General features: G+C 57.6%; 1 protein-coding gene across 1 annotated transcript in view; it reads right to left on the bottom strand.

Annotated features, from left to right (window-relative positions):
• LOC119112971 (uncharacterized) overlaps positions 1–21731 on the bottom strand; it is a 28483-nt gene that overhangs the window by 4796 nt on the left and 1956 nt on the right. The window contains exon 2 of the mRNA XM_037237275.1: positions 13277–13321. Within this exon, the coding sequence (XP_037093170.1) occupies positions 13277–13321 (45 nt within the window). The remainder of the gene's footprint in view (positions 1–13276; positions 13322–21731) is intronic.

Raw genomic sequence — 21731 nt, 5'->3', positions numbered from 1 at the left:
TCCCAGCGGCAACAGCTCAGAAGCCCATCCAACGACCGGGCTGCGCACTACAACACGCACGCGGCCGCCACGACCGTCCAGCCGTGCTCTGGACGACCGCCGAGCGGCCGACGACAACGACGAGAGTGACCAGAGCCGGCGTACGGCACCTCTATCCCCTTGACCTGAGCCGGCGCACGGCACCTCCACCCCCCTCAACCGAGCCGACGCACCCGACGCACGGGACCTCTGCTCCCTCACCCGAGTCGGCGCACGGCATCTCCACCCCCCCCCCCCCCCCTCCTCAACCGAGCCGACGCACCCGACGCGCGGGACCTCTACGCCCACACCCAAGCCCATGCATGGCACCTCTAGCCTCTCACCCAAGCCGGCGCGCGGCACATCTATCCCCTGATCCGGACCAACGTACGGCACCTCTAACCGCCCCCCTCCCCCCCCCCTTCAACATCGCACCGGATGTGAGAGCCGCCTGGAAGGACACTGTCCTCAGCGGGGGGAGGGGGAGCAGGCCGGATCCGGGAACAGCGTGACCCGTGGGTGGCCCCAGAGGAACCGGGCCGCCGCCCACCACGGCCCGATTCATTAGCGAGAGAGCGGCCGCTAAGGCGATTGTCGCCACCATTGTGCGCCGCCTTTCAGGGGCCAGGCCGTACGCCGGCGGTTCCGGCGTCGGCCAGGCCCCTGGTCAGCCAGCTGTCGCCAGGGGGGGGGGGGGGGAGTACTCGTCAACAGCCCACAACACTGGCGACTGGAGACGGATGGCTCAGGTCCAGACAAGATTAGCGAATATCAATGACTTAGACAAACCACTGAATAATGATGCCACCAGCATCTTCACGATCCGTTCCAAAATCTTAACGCCATTAACTAGCAACCTTCTTGGCATGTCCACCTTCAGTGTGTACAAATCGCTTTCAGGGAAACAAACCTTTCGAAAAATGCGTCTCATGCACTGCAAAACCGCAGTCTGTAGTCTTTGAAACCACGCACGCACGCACGCACAAGCACACAAACATTATAAATACTATATGCTATATATATATATATATATATATATATATAATATATAATATATATATATTACGCCTAAGAACGTGCAGGGCACAAGTCGTGGATCACTCGTTGGTTACACGCACGTCCAACGTCCCTTGCCGTCGCAAAACTGGCGGACAGTAGTCAGTTCGCTTAATACGATTCGGCATCAGAGCTTCCATGTCTCCGATACAAAGACAATATCACTGTTGTGACGGCAGCCACCTCAAATGCACACAGTACCCGAAATAATCCAATACCGGTGGTGGGCCTGCCTGATCAGGCTAACTAACGAGCTCATTGGCAAGCAGCATAACCCAGCCACGGTTAATCGCCCTGGGCGCTTGTGGGTCAGCCATGTCAACATCAAGTACCTTTCGCTCCCTATCCGCACGTATGTCGAGCTGGCCCAGCGTCGGATCATCTGCATGAGTGGGCTCCTGTCAGGCTGGGACTGTTCAAGCCTGATGTCCGGCGTGCCATGTCCGGATGTCTGGCTGGACGCGGGCAGAGCAGCCGAGTGTTACAACACGCGCCATCTCGCCAGCACAGCCTTCAGTGCCCCGCTCGGCCGGCAAGCTTAGTCCCCCCGCTCGGCCGGCAAAGGCTCCAGTCCCCCGCGCTCGCCGGCACAGCCTTATCCCCGCGCGCTCGGCCGGCAAGGCTTCAGTCCCCCGCGCTCGGCCGGCACAGCCTTCAGTCCCCCGCGCTCGGCCGGCGCAGCCTTCAGTTCCCCGCGCTCGGCCGGCGCAGCCTTCAGTCTCCCGCGCTCGGCCGGCACAGCGCATGTTACCGGCTCTGCCGATGGGTGTTCCGCGCGCTGATCTGCGCTTGTTTGCTCCTGTGTCTGCTGGCTACGCGTTACTCATGGGACAAATTCAAGATCATTCTGGGATGGCCGCATATGAGGGAATGTTCCCATCTGGAAATGTTGAGGCAAACATCAGACATGGTGGATATGTTACCGTTTGATTACGTCATGGAACACTTTTGTGACGTCTGAGCCGCTACCAGGCTGGTCATGTCAGAATTGCCATTGTAGCAGGTGGGCTGACTCACGTGTAGTAATTTAACTCGCCGAGAGGTGGCTTGTCAACTGACGCGTGTGAATTGAACCTAAAATCGCTACATGTGCGTGTTTTGGACCCTTCTCGTCGTGTTCTGGTATATTTGTCCGTAATGGCATCTTTCTTTGCTTGCATTTACATTCTCAGCCATGGCGTTGTCCTTAGGTCTAATTCTGAGCCTCATTTTCCGTCATAACTAGCAAACTACCCAAATGTCTGTGTCATGCATGACAAAATGTGGTTCGTGTAAGAAACTTGCATTAAATGCGTTAAGCTCGTTGAAAACCGACCACTCTCTGTTAATGCGCCGACTCGTGCTGCCGTACTTTGACACTAATAAGTTGTTGGTGGCATTTGTTTTATCTTGAAGATAATACGGCTCTTGGGAGGCGGAAGTCGTGACGTTTCTACAACGTCATACATAGCTGGGTTATCATGTGTGTGTGTCATTGGGGCTTTACGACGCACTCAGCTGCTGACGCTATATGGCGTCACTTGCCTCTCACCCTGGCAGGAAGGACGGGCACCGCGGGGAATTGAACCCCGTACCTCTGGTTTCCCAGACGCGTAGTGGTTAACGCAGACGCGTTAACCACTCCACTACCGGCACCCCACTGGTTATCATGAACTAGGCGGCGTTTAATTGCACGCACAAGTTTGCGTGCACCTACCTCAGAAAGAGCTGTTTTGAAGCCTTCAAAAGGGCCTGTCTGTGAACTGCAGGAAATGATCTTACGGGTCTTACTAATGACTTACGGTCTTGCGAACTTACGAGTCAAAATTATGATAGTGCATTATGGCATGATAAGACCTTGGGACCAAAAGTGCACATCAAACACCATGCTTAGTCTGTATTATGCCAGCCAACTACGATTTTAGTATCTGCTGTGGGAATCTGCACTCATTTACGATAAGCCCTTTCGAGGACATGCATTTTCATGGAGCTCATAAATAGCGAGGCCGCCAGGTCGTGGTGCTCAGCATGCACTTTATAGTCCAGAACTTGTCAGGCACGCCACGCCGTTCATAATATTCTTATGCTGAACCGGGCGGGCGGAGTCTGTGATCACACCACCCCATAAACGTACGCGCCCTTCGAGTGCATCGGACACTGTACCCCGGTTAGCGGCGGACAATGGCCGTGTCTGGCCGCCACGCCATCGGGATACCAGGCCGCTACGCCATCGAATGTCAGGCCACTCCGCCATCGAATGCCAGGTCACCCCGCCATCGGACGCCGAGCCGCCTCACCATCGGAACACCGAGCCGCCACGCCACCGGGACACCGAGCCCGCCACACATCGGATGCCGGGCCGCCCGCTATCGGGACGCCGGGAGCACCGGGCGGCCGTCGTCCCACCCCGCGCGCCGGTAACGACCGGTGAAGCGACCAGAGCAGGGCCCATCGGTCGCTCGTTACCGGCGCCGGACCCGGCGCGGTCTACCGGCCGGGTCGGCCCGGCGGCCCGGCGCCGGCAACAGTCCGCGCACACGGGGGTCGGATGGTCGCGCGGCCGGGCGGCGGTGGCGGCCCTCCTCCGGCCCGCGAGGGGCGCCGCCCAAGACAATGGCCCCGGGGGGGGGCCGGCCGCGGCAGGTCGGGCGGGCTCGGGGCGCCGGCGGCCCGGGGCACCTTACCACGCCGTCCGCCGAGCCGGCTGCCTCCTGCGCCCATGAAGCTGCCATGTATAATTGATGAGCCGGCGCCGGTCCGAAAGACAGAGCGGCGCCGCGGCGGCGGAACGGTGCCGCAGAGAAAGACAGCGCCCGCGGCGGCGGAACGGTGCCGCAGAGAAAGACAGAGCGGCGCCGCGGCGGCGGAACGGTGCCGCAGAGATGTCCTCGTCAGCTGCTCACACTGCCACTGGCTCCGTGTGGGTAGCCGACGCTGTCTCGAAGTGACGCAACGCATCAGTCGAGACGCCGCTGGCAGGGAGGGCCGCCACTCGGATCCACTCCAGCGCGTCACTCGCAAAAAAGGCCGACGCTTCCAATCTGTACGTACGCGCTACGGCAATGCCACCTAAACAAGAGCTGTTCGGCAGGCATCCGCGGAACTGTAACATCGCTCCCACATGTGGAATTGAGCTAGTGTCTCTTTCCCCCTGTGGCGGCAGTCGCTTATTGGCTACAAACGGTCCCCAGTGCAAGCGTCCCAGTTCCAAAAACAGCTGATCGTTACGGGGCCGTATTTCTCGCCGGCGGGAGGTGGCGAGGTGACAGGCCGCATTCTGAGACACCAAACTGAGAGCGTGCGTCTGTCTGTCTGCATGCGCGCGCATCGTGTGGCCCGACGCACAGCACAGGCGGCTACACGGATTGTCGTGAAATTTACACACACGAAGGGCTCAAAACCACGTGACAATCCACGACATCGATTCATTCAGCACTGCTTGGCAAAAAGGCACCTCATGTGGGCACAGTGGAGCGCTCAGATGGAAAGGCGAGACACCGGGACCCAGCTGCCATGGTGAAAAGGTGTCCTCCGTTTCACCCACCTCCATCCCAGCTCTTCAGCCCACGCGAGATGCCCAATCCTACGAGTCCTTTGCGCCGCCACTTCACTCAGAGCATGAGTGCCTTCAACTGGGCGCTTGAGCTCACCAGCATGGGGTTATCCATGAGTTACCAATAGCCGGTTACCAATATCACTGAAATCCCATTCACGTTGTTGAAACGCGAGTCAACGCTACGTCGTTGCTGGTGGTGCTACTGCCGTCAATATCGCCTCTTCGTGTATCGAAACAAAAGGGAACACATGCCTAACATTCTAAGTTAACAGCGCACGCCTGCCTCTGGGTGTACGCAACTCTTTAGCCAGACGGACAGCACAGACCGCCGCGCGAATCGTCGTGAAATTCGCGCGTACAACGCTCCAACCTTCGTGACGGTCCATGACATAAAGACGCGCCGATCCCAAGCCGGTGTCGTTCACGGTGCGCACGAGAAGGGCAGGGCTGTAAACTGCACCAAATGATCTTTAAGCTATTTCAGTTAAAATCATACACAAATTTGGAATACTATCTTGAAGTGACAAATCCCGTTAAACAGATCTCCTAAGACGCAAGTTGTTCAGTGCATTAGCCAGGAACATTATTCCAATAGATAAGACAGTAGTATTAGCCTTATTTCTAGGAGAAATGCAAGGAGAATGGAGATATAGCTGGGCTGATATTTCGGCAGCATGACTTTATCGAAACCACAACTGAAGCAAATTCACTAGTGATTCACTTCTGCTCTTGTTTCGATAAAGGCATGCCACCGAAATATTAACCCAACTATATCTCCATTCTACTGGTTTTTCTCCGAGGAATAAGGCTAATGCTACTGTCTTATCTAGGTTTCCTAACGTTTTGATCCCACAAATACCAAAGCTCATAGGGTTTCTTCAGTCAGATCGATGAGCATCGATTCGATTGGCCAACTTTGAGAATAAGCGGAGGGGCCCATAAATATGATTTTTTTTACTGTCCATAACTTTCTTCCCAACACAAGATAGGTGTGCTCTATTTACATATTAGTATTTAAATTTGCACTATGGGTCTACTAGAGCAATCATTTGACTTGCAACTCGGCCTTTATGTATCCATAATTAAGTGACAAATCCCAATATGCGGAATTCCTGAGGAGTTTTTACCCCTTAAATATCCTTGACCCGAAGGGTTTCTTCCGCCGATTCATGAGCATGACCAATGGTTTCATGAGGCGGTTTTGAAGACAACCATTCACAGACATGATTTTTTCATCGTTCATAACTTTTCACGCTAGACAGGTAGGTGATCATTATGTGCAACGCTCCCTTTAGACTAAAGGGAGCCTTCAGGTTATGCGCCACCTGTCCGGGGTTACTTTTTCTTTAGGGAGAAATTGGCCCATACGGGGAATTCCCCACATATTTGCCGCTAAATTCGGGCTAAGCCGAATCTGGGCTGAATGCGGGGTATCTTCCACTTCATCTGTCCGCCACGACAAACAAGCTGTGTAAAAACGAAGCCGTCAAAAATCTGCCTCAAAGCCCGACCGACGAGAATGCAGCCTGCTCACACGCAGGGGATTGCCAATTGACGCAAGCATTGAAAGCTTAGGAAAGCTAATAAAAAACACATCGCACGCTGCTAAGGTGCGAGCCAATGACTGGATGTGGTGCTGTACCGACGTCGGCGCCGCACCGGCTTTTCGCGCGACAAGGCAACCATGTACATCAATTGCATAATGTGTATTATATTATTATATATATATATATATGTATGTAGTATGTATGTATGTATGTATGTATGTGTGTATGTATGTATGTATGTTGTTGTAGTGTCTGTGGTGTGTGTGGTGTGTGTGTGTGTGTGTGTGTGGGTGTGTTGTGTTGTGTGTGTGTGTTGTGTGTGTGTGGTGTTTGTGTGTGTGTGTGTGTGTGTGTGTTGTGTGTGGTGTGTGTGTGTGTGTGTGTGTGTGTGTGTGTGTGTGTGTGTGTGTGTGTGTGTGTGTGTGTGTGTGTGTGTGTGTGTGTGTGTGTGTGTGTGGTGTGTGTGTGTGTGTGTGTGTGGTGTGTGTGTGTGTGTGGTGTGTGTGTGTGTGTGTGTGGTGTGTGTGTGGCGGCGCGTTGCGCGCGCGTATTCGATGTTCCAAGTGTGCAAAACAGGGCAACGCATTCGAGTGATCCTTAGGTAATACACAGCTTATGATAGCTCAGGGGCATAGGCAAGAGGGGAGGCACGGGGCCCACCTCCCCTTATCCCCAAGCCACGAGGTCTACGCTAGATAATGGACGATGTTGGTGCGGTGTAAATTCGCGGGAGTTCGGAGACAGGAAATTCTGACTGCGTGCCTGTGTAAGCTGAAATTTACTTTATCTATTGCGACACAAGTCACAGTTAAATCGCTGGGGCGATGTTACCCACGTTGGCAGCGTCACTCCTTCGCGCGACGAGACTAGCGGGAGGTTCCTGTCAGGTCTAAATGCGCCAGTGGGAATCGACGCAACCAGGACCGACCACGCAGCAAAACAACAGACGCATGACTGGGCCATCTCTGAACGTCAATGACTGACGTTATCTGTGGAGCCATTGATCACTGACGTACACCAAAGTACCCAGAAACGCAGGGTTGCAAGCCTCCATTCCACTATTTGCGGTAATTCTCCACATAACTTATGCCAGCGAAGGCCTCGGGCCTCGTTAAATGTACGAAAAACGCTCCCGGGGCGAGTGAGCTGCGAGACGAAACTATATCTAGCTGGAAATAACAAGGTCGACATTTTCCGCACTTGTTACCATGTTGAACCCCGACTACAAAATCGACGCGACATACAGTCGGTTCATTAACAGCCGGTTCTTGGCCGGTCAGGCACGCTGTATACCGCGGCGGCAGATGGCTGCCTGCGCTCCAGAGTGCAGGCTAGAAAACCAGCCACCGCATGGCTTCGGAGATACACGTAAGGCATATAAAAGGAACTGCTGTCCACAGCGACAAACGATTCAGCCCGTGCGGCATCACGACTTCATCCACCAGCTTCAACTTAATGGGTGGCAGGTAACCGCCAATGTTGAGTCATAATGAGCTTCCGAATCCATTTCAGACTTCAGGAATCCGCTGAGGCACTCGGACCACGGAAAGCGGAAGGGAGGGAAGGCAGTTGGGTTGGGTTGCAATCGTACCGCTCTGGGAACAACGTTAAACATACAGCGTTTCAAGGAGAAACCAATTACGAATCGCACCTGCCCTATCTTATCTCCCTAGATCTTATTCTTAGATCCAATTATTCTTAAATATCTTATTGTCCTTAGACAATCTGCCCCTGATTCTTTCGGAAAATACCGGCAAACTAGGCAGGCTGAACAAGTAACACCTATCCGAAAGCTTTTTTACTGAATAAAATCGGACCGTGGGTAGATATCATGCAGACCCCTACTGAGACCACAGCGACACCACAAGCGGTGATGGCGAACATTTTGCGTCTTTCATGCGTATTGATAAAACAACGTCACATCTACTCTATAACACTTTGATTCTTCCTTATCTAAATTACTGCTGCTTGGTTTGGGGCATAAATTATGCTTCTCAACTAGATCGGCGTTGGTAATTTTGCAAAAGAGGGCTGTGCGTCTTATAGAAAATGTGTATCCTCCACAAAGCTCAGAGCCAATCTTTAAAACGATACAAATTTTGAAACTATCGGATATTGCTAAATCTCAAATGTTAATTGTGATGCACAAATTTTTCACTTCACAGCTCCCTGCATCATTCGATTTATATACAATCTCTACGAATCCAATGACATGGATATGAGAACGACAAAACATTTAGACCGACCTTTCTCTTGTCGTAATTATAGACTATTACAGCATCTTACCTTGGCCCTAAGCTGTGGAACGACATTATGGTTTCATATTTTCCAAGAATAGCTGATATATCTGTATACAAAAACCATCGTTAAGAACATCATCCGCGAGCATTTCGTGAACACATATTACGTAACCAACATATTTGAAGACACTGGCCTCCTTGTGCTGTACATATCCACGCACTTCATATGTGACCTCCTTCATGTTTCATAATCAATTTCTGATATAAAGTCATGTACATATACCCAAATTCACGGCGCTGGCTCCGGGAGTTCTCCCACAACAAGCTCTGCTTAGCTGGGTGGACTCCCTGGACATCCAGCTCAAAACCCAGCCAAAAATGACCAGGTAATTGCCCCCTCCGACTTGTGACTGTATAGCCCTTACCAACACGGTGAATTGAGTGGTTGTAGAATACTGGGCGGTTATAGCGGGCTGTCATTAGCTGCTTTGGCTAATGACTACCTTAAGCCTTTCATCTATGATTTTCCCTACCTATCACATAACATAATTCCATTCGGGTCTGCTCCACCTCTTCGCCTGTTTTTTTTTACGTTTGTTTCATCTTCCTAGCTGGGAGTGCCGCGACTCGATTTCATGTTTTCTGGTGTTAACGTACGGTTACTGCGTCGCTGGATTGGGGGAGGGGCACTCCCTGGTTCCTGTCTTGAGTAACGCGTAGAAAAAAAGAAGCTAATTTCGCACTACACACATGTGCCCTCCAATTTAACAAAATTCCCAATGCAAAACATTCGTGGTGCTACTTTCCACCAATTTCCCACCGCAAACATGTACCGTTTCCTCCATTTGCACTTATTTACCACTGCAAACACGTGTCCTTCATTGCACTACTTTCTCACGCAAACATGTGTCCTTCGATAGCACTAATTTCCCGCCGGAAACATGCGTCCTCATCCGTATTGCATTCAGTTCACAACGCAACAATGTGCCTTCGTTAATACTATTTCTTCACACTGCAAACATGCGTCCTTCATTTGTAATAATTTCCCACTGCAAACATGTGTACTTAATTTGCACTAAGTTCCAAATTTCCCAGCGCAAAACATACCGTGTCCTTCGTCAGCACCAATTTCGCGCCGCCAACATATGTCCTTCATTTGTACTCATTTCCCAATGCAAACATGTCGCGTCCTTCATTTGCACTACTTTCACATTGCAGTGTCGTGTCCTTTATTTGCACTACTTTGCCACTGCAAACATGGGCCGGCTACAATCTGCCCATGCATTTGAAAGGAGCATGTTTGACTCCCCACCTACCCATCACCTTTCAGTTCGGGATCTTGTGAGTATATTGTACACCACGTGAACCACCGCATCAGATGTGGTGTTCAGGGGTGTGATGTGATCGGGCAGCCGGGATGTGAGCCGATTTTGCTCACATCCCGGCTGCCCGATGGCCCATCAGCACCAACAGGGGTGCAGCAGTCGCTGGCGCTCCACAAAAGGGTGTGAACAAGTGCGGCATGTTCCTTGTAAAAAAGCAAACAACAGAACACCACATCTGCACAAATTCCCGAGCATGTCATTGTTCCGCAGAAATGTCAGCGAAAGTCGTAAGCTCACACAGGGTTAGCTGAAGACAGCTCCATTGTGTCAGTGGTGTTGTTTCATGTCCCCCTGCCCTATATCCCTGCCCCATGTCCCCTGCCCCATGTCCCCTGCCCCATGCCTCTTCCCATGGCGATCGCTACAGGACACACCAGTCAGCTTCAGCCGAACAGAAGTAAATATTCCCACAGCTAAGTGAATGCAAACCTTGGTCTGTCGGTGCCCTGGCCCGCGGCCAGCGTCGGACCCGGCCGCACGAGCTGGGCTGCCCCCGCTACCAGTGTCGGCCAGCGTCGGATCCGGCCGCACGAGCTGGGCAGTGTCCCCGGCCCTACCGACCAGGCGCCCGCTGCCGGTGTCGGCCAGCGTCGGACCCGGCCGCACGAGCTGGGCAGTGTCCCCGGCCCCTCCGTACCGGGCCATCCCGCTCAGCCCCGCAGCTGGTGGCTAATCGCTCACCCTATCTTTGCAAGCCAGACCACACCGGGCCATCGCGCCCGGCGCGATAGCAGACTGTAATGAAAGCACTTCCCACTAAGCCAGCTGAATATGATAAGAAAACTTCATAGGATAACGAAACTTTCGAAAGGGTGATTTTTACGACGCGGAGAAATTACGTTAACGCTGATGAATTTGATTGGAAACGGCAAGTTTACAGGTGCTTGCTCACCAACCCTCCTAAAATATTCGCAATCCTCGCCCCACTCAAGAGCCGTGGCGCACAAAGCTCCCGATGATGTGAACGCTCCAAATCTCCCAGAGATGCAGCCGTTGCTCTCGCACTCGCAGTTCATCCATTCGCTGCTCCCAGAGCCGATCATCAGCCCGTGATTTACGACACGTCAGACATGAGCCGTGCCGCCGACCTTGCAGCGCCCAGATCCTCCGCTCCGGGCCACCCCGGCCGGCGTGGTGCGGCGTCTGCCGATCTCGCAGCGCCCAGAGCCTCCGCTCCGGGCCATCCCGGCCGGCGTGGTGCGACGCCTGCCGATCTCGCAGCGCCCAGAGCCTCCGCTCCGGGCCACGACTCCGTCGCTCAGCGCCGCAGAAACCTCCGTAACCACTCCAAGCCACGCCAACCCCCACCAGTGGTGCGGCGTCGTGCCGCGCACTGCACAGCCGGGGCGGGCCGTCCGGTCCGGCCCTGGCCCGGTTCGGCTCGCAGCCCGCGGGAGCCGGGCAGGCGGCAGCGCCGATAAGCATGGCGATGACGCCAACGCAGTCCGTGCACCCCGCGTCGTAACATGACCGAACCCCGCGCACGCAAAAACACAGCTGCTACGACAAATTTACATATAGAGCTGATGGCACTCCGTCCTACGTCTGAAGAGTGGGGGAGCGAGTCTGGATAGTGGCGGGCCCCGCCGCAGCAAGCCGAGCCAAAGCCCCCATCTGGGTCGACTTTTCGCCGCCCGCGCCGGTCCGTAAGCCGCGTCTTAGGCGGCGCTTAGGGCGTCGAGCGGATGTTTTTGCCGGCGCCGCGGGGCTCCAGTATGAATAATCAATCACGGCACGGCACGGCGGGCGCGGGGGCGGCCTCGTCTGGCGGCGAGCCGGGCCAGCTATAGGGGCCGACGCCGTCCCGCCCACAGGTGAGACGGCGCCGGTCCGGCGAGCTCAGCGCGCGGCGTTCGCAGCGCCGCGCCTGCGCTCGCGCCGGTTGACAACCCCCCCACGTCGCCCCCACCCCCCCCCCCGGCCGGTCCCGGCAGGGGGTGCCGGCACTCGCCCGAGACGTAGCTGGAGCCACTGCCGACGGAACGTCATTCCAGCACGCGGCTGGTGGGTGGCCCGCAAGACAAGTAGGCGGCGGAGCGGGTATTGGGCAGCCGTCACGTTTGGCGTCGCGTGCCTCTCAGCGCCGATCACGGAACCGTACGTCCCGCGAGAGACGGCACAGGTCGCCAGAGGGAGTGCCCCCCTCCCCGCCCCTGCCAGCCCAGGCTTCCTCCGTGGCTGGAGTCAAGTCAGCGCCGGGAACTCTGCTGCGCGCGAGAACCCAGGCTGAACACTCCACACAGCCGCTCCAGCGAGCAAGCACGTACGCACAGGACGGTAAAACGAGCGCTTTGGTGGCCGGGCGACAGCAGAGCATGTGTCTTCAGACGGCAGTCCGCACCGCAGTCGGCACCGCCGTCCGCACCGCAGTTCGCACCGCAGTCCGCGCCGCAGTCCGCACCGCAGTCCGCAGCCAAATGGAGAGCGTCCGAATATGGTAATCCCGGAGCCGAGCAGCGGTCCAATGATGAGGCCCGCCGGCTTCATCAGGGAGAGCACATCTCCATAAACGACCCCCGGTGTTGCATAGATCACAGCAAGATTGTGGAATTTGTGAGCAAAACAAAAACATTGATGTCACTCGGAGGTCGTCCAGGGAGCCATGATTTAGAAGGAGGTTTTGCAAAAATGGTAATAAACGAGTGTACGGCTCAAAAGTAGAGCCTGGTGAATAAGCGTAGCTTCTCGCCGAAGACACTCACGCGAAAACTAGAATTACTACAGCAATCGACTGTGGAGCTGCCCACCATACGACATAAACAACACAGACACAACACACACACCACACAGACACAGACCACAGACACAGACACAGACACAGACACGACACAGACACACCACAGACACAGACACAGACCCAGACACAGACACAGACCAGACACAGACACAGACACAGACACAGACACAGACACCACACAGACACAGACACAGACACAACACAGACACCACACCACACACACACACACACACACACACACACACCACACACACACACACACACCACAACACACACACACAACACCACACACACACACACATAACGTCGACGAGTGACGCGTTCATTCAATGTCCGATGCTGCGTATCCCCGTCCCCGGTCCCCAAACCGCCATCCTCCAGTTTACTCCTGTCAGTTTCCATCTCGAAGCTGACCCATCCGCTGCAGCAGTCCGTCCGTCGGTCAGTTCGGCCCTGCTCACGCACCGCCGCCTCGTCCGGACCCCTGTTGCCCCCTTCCCCAGTACTCCCGAAGCTGACGAGGCCATCCGCCGCAGCAGTCCGTCCGTCGGTCAGTTCGGCCCCGCTCACGCACCGTCGCCTCGTCCGGACCCCTGTCGCCCCCTCCCCCGGTACTCACTCTCTGGCTTGAGCGCTTCGCTGAAGTCGCACCAGTCGCGCTCGGTGGGCAGCTCGGGCAGGTCGCTCGGCGGCGCGTGTCGCCCGCTCCACGTTCATGCGGCGCAGCTCGGCCAGCCGGCAAAGGTACGTTGGCGCACGGCCGCGTTGCGGATGTAGTCGGGCCGGCGCCTCTCCAGCGCCTCCTGCAGACAGCGTCACGGGCGCGTCACGGGCGGCGGCGGCGTAGCCGCGGCGCGGCTAAGCCAGCGGCTCGGCGCAGTGAGACAACCCCGTCAAACTCGGCCCGCTGCTTGCGGCAGCGCCCAGCTCATCCACGCGATGCTGACGCATGGCCGGAATCCATTTCCTTGGCTGTCATATACACTGCTCTGGCCACGGTCAGTCCGGACGGGCCTCCAGCGGAGACAGCTGGACCGGCCGCTGCGGGTCAGTAGTGAGCTGGGCTCGCCCGTCTAACCGTCAGCTGATCCGGAGCTCAGCGACAGCCACCTCATGGCAGGCTGACGATGCGCCGCCTCCGCCGCCTTCGAGGTCCGGGCTCGGTCACGGGGCAGCTCAGCGCCACCCGAGGCGCCCAGTCATTAGTCACCAGCGGCGTGTCCGCTGGACCAGGACATCAGCAATCAGCGGGCTCGGACTGAGCAGTCACGGTCACAGCGGGCCCGGGCTGAGCAGCCCCGGTCACAACGGACCCGGACTGAGCAGTCACATTCACAACAGGCCCGGACTGAGCAGTCAAGGTCACAACGGACACGGACTGAGCAGTCACAGTCACAACGGACCCGGACTGAGCAGTTAGTTACGGTCACAACGGACCCGGACTGAGCAAGTCACAGTCACAGCGGACCCGGACAAAGCAGTCACGGTCACAACGGACCCTGACTGAGCAGTCACAGTCACGACGGACCCGGACTGAGCAGCCACGGTCGCAGCGGACTCAGTCCCGGTCTACGCCGGCCCGGGACCAGCTGACGGCGTCAGGAGGGTAGCTCTGTGACCCGGACTGAGCAATCACGGTCACAGTGGACCCAGACTGAGCAGCTACGGTCCACAGCGGGCTCGCACAGAGTAGTCCCAGTCACAGTGGACCCGGACTGAGCAGTCCCGGTTGCAACGGACCCGGGCTGAACAGTCTCGGTCACAATGGACCCGCACTGAGCGGTGGACCCGGACCTGAAAAGTCCCGGTCGCAACAAACCCGGACTGAACAGCCCCGGTCACAATGGACTCTGACTGAGCGGTGGACCCCGGAATGAGCAGTCCGGTTACAACGGGCCCCCGACTGAGCAGTTACAGTCACAACGAACCCGGACTGAACATTCCCGGTACACAATGGACCCCGGACTAAGCGGTGGACCCGGACTGAGCAGTCCCGGTCACAACGGACCCCGACTGGGCAGTGAGTCACAACGGACTCGGACCGAGCAGTCGCAGTCACAGCGGACCCGGGACTGAGCAGCCACGGTCGCAGCGGGACTCAGTCCCGGTCTACGCCGGCCCGGGACCAGCTGACGGCGTCAGGAGGGTAGCTCTGTGACCCGGACTGAGCAGCCACGGTCGCAGCGCACTCAGTCCCGGTCCACGCCGGCCCGGGACCAGCTGACGGCGTCAGGAGGGCAGCTCTGTGACAATGTCTGAGCGGCTCGTCTACACACCCCAGCCGCGCACGGCAGCACTTGACGACAGAGCGATGCAGCAGCTTTCAGGCCCACAGCGGAAAAATGGACGTCAAGCCGGAAAAAAGCAACAGACACCACCACAACACACACGGACAGAGCACCTGTAGAGAACTCGGCACGGGACGCGGGACCTGCCGCCAAACTGCTTGGCCGCAAATCTCCTTACAGCAGCGATAGGAAGAGCCTTCCGAAAGCACAGGACCTGAATATCCCGGCTTATAATTCAGCCTTCGAACAAGTGGCAGATCTACACAACAACCTTTGTCAGCAGTGGAGCAGAAAAATAACTGACCCCTATTTCTGGAAAGCCTCTTGCACTCAGCGATGTATTCTTTTGTCAAACCTGAACATAGTGCCCGGTGTGGTGTTAGTGTATAGCATCTAGTGTGCTAGCAGATAAGTAGTATGGTACCAGTCCGCTCACTAACAGCTTGCTACAAAGCGGAAGTGTTAGCATGTAGTATATAACATGATCCTTTCGGCAAAAACCCGAAGGACTAACCGATAGATCAATGGACTTCCTGCGGTGAATTGTACAACGGGAAGGACCTTGGATCCACAACGGAGGAAACTTTATCAACATGCTGCACATTGGTTCTATCAGCATGCCGAGCATTCAAAAGGCTCTCCGAGAGCTGTCATCTCTGCTCCCGTGATGGAGTAGTTATTGCACGCTAGATATGCGCATATGCTAAATTTCAGAATGATAACTGGACCGTGCCGCGCATTTTTCGTGTCTGGCCGCTTCTTTTTCGCATTCCCTGCGGCTAGGTACCATTTTTGCCAACCAGAACATTGATAATTTCAGTTTTCACCGGCTGGATTTGCAATCAAATTTCGTTAGATGAGCGCTCTCTTCTAAATCCTGTAAACCAGAGTGCACAGTGCAACACTGGTCTTGCCGCGTGAAAAGTGCGCCAGTTGAATGCGCTCCTATCAGCCAAAGGAAGTCAAACTGGAAAAAAAACAAAAGGAGAGAAGAGTGCAATTTTTCGCGCTTGTCCAATATGGGACGGTCTTTTGCTAGGCCATGTGGGAAAACACGACGCTGTTGTAAAGGACGGCCAGACATGCTCCATGGGCTTAAAAACAGCACATCGATCAGACTGCCCGCTTGATAAGTTTTGGCCGTCCGAAATTACTTTTTCGTCACTGATGCAGGCGGCTTCGCGTTTCCTCCATGGTACACCTTTTTGACAACCCTTCATTCTTCGCGTTGCTGAATTCGGGGACATTCTGGCCTCAATAAGAGCCTATAAGATGGCCCCTATAGGCCGCTAGTAGGCTGCAAACGTGACGATATTACACCATTTAGACCTAACACTCACGGCGCGGGTGATCCAATTAACAGGTTTAAACGACAAATATCACCATGATCGTGCCTTTGTTGGGGGGGGGGGGGGGGGAGGGGACAAGCCATTAGAAATGTATACTTCTAACCGACGGCGGTATCAGATTGCTTGGCGAGTCGAGACAAGTGACGTTCCCCCTGCATGAAGCCGAGGACAGCCGAGGACAGAGTGCAGGAAATTGTGTGACGTCACGACCTAGCGAACGCTTACGCCTTAGGCAGGTCAGATATTTGCCGAATCCGAATTTCGCTTTCATCAGCCAATGTAAGCCTTTTATATCGCAGAAGAACGTGGTTTCAGTAACGGACGAGTGCGCGCGAATCATTTTTAAATTGAAGTTTGCTGGCATTGACAGGCAATTCAAGCCGACGAAGTTCCAAGGCCTTGTGACTGGCGGGGCCTGCAGTGCAAAGGGTGGGACAGTAGCGGAAGGTTAAGCGGGGTTGCGAGAAGATCACAGCTTTACGGTGATGATTGAGACCAGGTGGCCAGACAGCGGCTGGGAAGGTCCGGCAACGGCCCGCACAACCAATTGGCAGATGGTTGTGTGGATAAGAACACACCAGACGAGGAACATAGCCCGAACAACAATTCAAACAAACAATTCGACAACAAATTCCATCCGTAATGATAAAACGATTGTAGCTTGTGCAGGTGCTATGGGGGAAAACTGTATACCCCCATCGCTTATACCAATTCCCAGTTATAGGGATTCAGGAAGTGCAGCGATCTCACGGCGTGGCAACACCATATTCCACGCGTCCTAGAACAGAACAGGGTAGGCTTATTTAAAGCACTGAGCCCTTTAAATGCTTCGCATTTGTGAGCCATTAGCACGTTTGGCAGGCACAGAATTCAACCGGTATGGTACCCCACGACTTGGAAAATGTGGACTGGCTGACTTTCAGACATTCAGTCCCAACGTGCCGCATCTACAACTTTAGAAATATTTAAGCGTCAAATTTAAGCGTTATACAACTCCATCAGTCTGCGTTCTAGCTGAACCGAACGGTGGCAATGTGCACAAATAGTTCCAAAGCCTGGGCTCTGCCATGAAAGAAATGAGGGTTATGCAAACACATCTGGCGCCGACCGCTTTCCGAGTCATACCCCACTAGTACCAAGCTATCACTCGGTGCACAATACAGTTTGATGTATGTATTGCCTGCCTGACTCAGCACTCAGATGGGTGCACCGACTCCCCGGCTGACTGTGGAGCCCCGACATGCCTGCCCAAATGCACGACGTCTGGTCGAGACTTCCGATCACGACGGGCCGACCCCTTCAAAGCATTCAATCAAAATGGATGACCCCGGGACGAGCATGTGCCCGCAACAGATCGACAACAGATCCGCCGATGGCGAGTCCGTGCGCCGGTCACGCCTCGCCCGGCCGCCGAGCTCGGATGGAGCCGGGCACCAGGGTGCGGCCCGAGGCGCCGGCCGCAGACGCCCGGCGGGACGGCGGGGCTTGGGGCGGCGACGCGGCCGGGCGGGCCCACATGCTCCGGGCGCCCATCAATCACGACGGAAAAACGTCGTCCGGGAAGATTGCGGAGCGGCGTCGACAGGCCGCCCCGAGCCCAACTGCCACTGATCATTTGGAGCAGCTTCGGCCGGCCGATCATCAAACGAAGGCCAAAGCCGGACGGCCATCGGACCACGGCCACGGCCACGGCCGGACGGCCATCGGGCCCACTGCCGGAAGCGGCCATCGGACCAACGGACCTCGGCTGGAATCACCGTCCGCACCACGGCCCACGGCCGGACGGCCCATCGGACCACGACCTCGGCGTGACTTGCCATTCGGGCCACGGCCGGACGGGCCATCGGGGAACCAACGACCTCGGCCGGACGGCCATTCGGACCACGGACCTCGGCCGGATCGGCCATCGGACCACGACCTCGGCCGGACGGCCATCGGACCAACGAACCCTCGGCACCGGACGCGCCATCGGGCCCACGGCCCGGGACTGCCATCGGACCACGACCTACCCCGGGCTGGTATCACCGTCGCACCACGTCCCACGGCCGGAACGGCCATCGGACCACGACCTCGGCCGTGACGGCATCGGGCCACGGCACGGGACCGGTCCATCGACCAACGACCTCGGCTGATCACAGTCGCACCCACGGCCGCGGCCGGCCGGGTGATCCGCCCTCTGAGTATGGCCCGAGGCAGTGGCCCATTACGGCAGCCGCCCAACCACACCGCTGTTGGCAGGGCCGACCGTGCGACCCACAGTGAAGCAACCAGCCAGCGGGTCACGTGTTGCAGTGTTCCTCGACTAGATCGTGTGTCCCGTTGACGGGGATGAAACTGAACATGACGGGGCCATGCAATGGACTTGCATTTTGTGATGAACAACACTGCTTGACCAAGCTCACAAAACGAAAATAAAGCCACCCAGTGGTTCACACCACCTGAATAGTGGGGGCAAGTTCTCTGAACAGGTGCCCGGGAAGGATAAGGTGCACAAAGAGTGACGAACGCCTTCTGAACGAGAAGGCCAAGTGAAATTGATGACAGGAAAGCTCACTGCCCTGACTAAAGCCAGGCCGCATGCCTGAAGCGACTCGCTCAACGGGCACTACCATGGGAAAAAGCATAAATCAGCCAGCGCATGAAATATTACAAGAACAAGTAACGGTAACACGCCCCTGTCAGCACCACACTCTCAGCCTGCTGACACGACAACAGACTCGTCCTGATCGCACCATCGCCCACATAGTCAAATATCACATATGCCGCAACGATGCCATTAGCTTCCTATCACGGGGCACAATCACATTACAGGCAGGAAAAAAAATCACTGCTCTCTTCGACACAGCTCTGCCGCTTAGGCATCAGCGTGCCGGCCCGCGCCCGTGAAGCTGGCACCGCAGCCGGTGCCGACGGATCAGCATCTGGGCCGGCCACCGGGTCACCAGAGTGCATCGGTCATAATCAGGGGGGCCGGGCTCGACCCGCGGGACGGCCGGCGCTGCTCGCACTCGCCGCCGCTGGACGCCTGGGCGCGAGCAGCGCCAGCCGACCGCGCATGGGCAGCGGCGGAGAGAGCGCGGCTCACACATCGCCCGCATCGCATAAACGGCGGCAGAATCAATCAGGCTGGGCTGCCGGCGGCGCCAGCCGACCGGCCCGACCGGGCCAGCGGGTGGGCGGCCGCCAGCGGGTCACCAGCGGCCGCCGCCACCTGGCCGGCCGCCGTCGCCTGGCGCCGACAGTCGATTGGCGGCGCGCTAATAATCACGTGTCAGCGGCGCCGGCCGGCCGCGGACACGGCGTCGCCGGCCCCGCGGCTAACGAGAGCCATGGGGCGCGTGCCGCCGGCGGGCCCGGCTGGCGTCGCCGCCCGCCGCCTTTCAAAATAGCCTCTCGCCCGGCCACCCAGGCCGTGCGGTACTCACACAAGCCGCCGAGGCACTTACAGAATTGACTGCGCGGCCGTCGCCGTTCTGCGCGCTAAGAGGTGCCCTAATGAAATCACCGCGGCCAAGCGGGCCTCTTAGATCGCGGCCTCGGCGGCGCCGGCCGAGCGCAGCCCGACGTCGCCGTCGACCCGTGACCAGCGGCGGACTGCTCAAAGCCCGTCGCCGGACCGCGACCGTTCCGCCGCGGCCGGGGCCGGGGCCGGGGCCGGGGTCGGGCGCCGCGCTTCGCCGCGCCGACGCCAGCGCCGCCCGGATGCAGGCGACACCTGCATCTGGTGAAGACGAGCGGGCGCGGCGGACGGATCCGATTGGAAGACTAACGAGCTCCCGCCAGCGACCACTAATGCCGGGTTGGTCGGCGGGGCGAGTACGCGTCGGGGGCCCGCTGCAGCGAGCGGACACCGCGCGGGGATCAGATAGAGATGACGGCTGTGACAGGCCGCGCCATCCACCACCTCCCAGATCGACGGCACAAATACGAATCAGACAACAAGCCCGTTTACAGAGCACCGACGGTGTCCACGATCGGTTCCACGGGGAGCCTTCACAGGCCCGTCTGCCCACTCCGACCATCTGCCGCCCCCACCCGGGGCGCGGCTGAGAGGGCCAATACGGCCGGGCGGCGGAGCGTCCCCGAGGGGCGGCGGCCACCATTAATGGAGTCGCCGCCCGGCCGGCCCGATCAACATCGATCTCAATATCGGCCGCCGAGCCGGGGCCTGCCGGCGCACAAATTCGCGAGGCGATGCCATCGGGCGCCGACGGCCGACGACTGGACGTGACGCACCAACTGCCGCCACCACTCCAGTCGTCACAACAGTGGCCGGAGAGCGCGGCCGGGCCCGAGGCGCCGCCGCCGCTGCAGCTGATCCGAGGAGGATCTCCGCTGGAGCCGCCAGGCGGCAAGATCGGCCGCGGCCGTAACGGTGCCGCCCGCGGCACAGGCTCTCGGCTCCCAGCAGATGGCGATGTCAGGTAGACAACGTGCCCACCAGACAGCTGCTCCCAGCAGAGTGAGATTCCAGCAGCGACCGCTGCTCTCGGCAGGCAGGGGGCTCACAACGGACGGCGCCACTAGCACAGAAGGACCCCAGCGGACAGAGGCTCCGAGAGACAGGGACCCCAGCACACAGCGGCTCACAACGCTCGCGGCAGCCAGAGGCCCTAGACAAGCAAGACCCCCGCATACAGCAGTCCTAGCAGACAGAGGCTCCTACAGACAGACTCCCGCAGACACAGCCTCTCAACAGACGAGGCCCCTTGCGGACAGGGGCTCTCACACCACACAGAGTCGCCCAACAGACAAAGTCCCACAGCAGACAGAGGTTCTCAGCAGACAGAGTCTCAGCGGCCCGGCTCGGGCAACAGCGGCGGAGCGCCAGGGGAGCGGAACTGACACCTCGTATCGTGAATGAGATCGGTGCCGGCGGGGGAGGCGAGGCGACAGCGTGACTAACTCCGGCTGTCCCCGGGCGTCCGCGGCAGGAAATCAGTGCTCCGACCGCTCCCGAAGGACAGCACAAGCTGCCTCTGGCGGTGGCTTGCCCGGGAGATGTACACACGCACGGCCAAGCCGTGGCTGATGGTGACCGTGCCATTGATTGCGGGTTTCACCTGCTTTCGTGTGGTCTACATGTCTAACATGCCCTCGTTTGCTCTATTTATGGATAGTGTTCTGGTTCTCATAATACAAATGTGGAGTGTTTACAGTAATTTTGGGCTTGCAACCGGAAATTGGTAGGCGTGAGAAAACTTGTGACGGCGTGAAGTTAGATATTGCCCCGCCCCAGCGGTAACCGGGGGGGGGGGGGGGGGGGGGGGCGGGGGAGGCACGTCAGGCCACCTCACTGTGAATCTGTGCCTACCCCGGCGCCACATTGGCGCCGGCCGCGCCGAACGACGGCGGCGAGGGAGCCTGACCTGGAGCGTGATGCACTCGGCGGCGGACGGCCGGCCGGCGCGGCGCCGCTGCGTCAGCGTGGCGCGCCGGCCCTCCTCGCATAGCTGTTCGTCGCGCTCGTGCTGGCACTCAGAGCCGCTGTCGGCCGGGGTCGGCGATGGTGGCGCAACCCCGCTGCCGCAGCAGCTCCTGGCGAGCCGAGGACGGCCGGCAGCCACGCGGCGGCA

This window comes from Pollicipes pollicipes, unplaced genomic scaffold (genome assembly GCF_011947565.3).
Source record: "Pollicipes pollicipes isolate AB1234 unplaced genomic scaffold, Ppol_2.1 Scaffold_7261;HRSCAF=8764_pilon_pilon_pilon, whole genome shotgun sequence".
Taxonomy (NCBI): Eukaryota; Metazoa; Arthropoda; class Thecostraca; order Pollicipedomorpha; family Pollicipedidae; genus Pollicipes; species Pollicipes pollicipes.
Note: the sequence above shows the minus strand (reverse complement) of the source record. Positions and strands in the feature narration are given on the sequence as shown.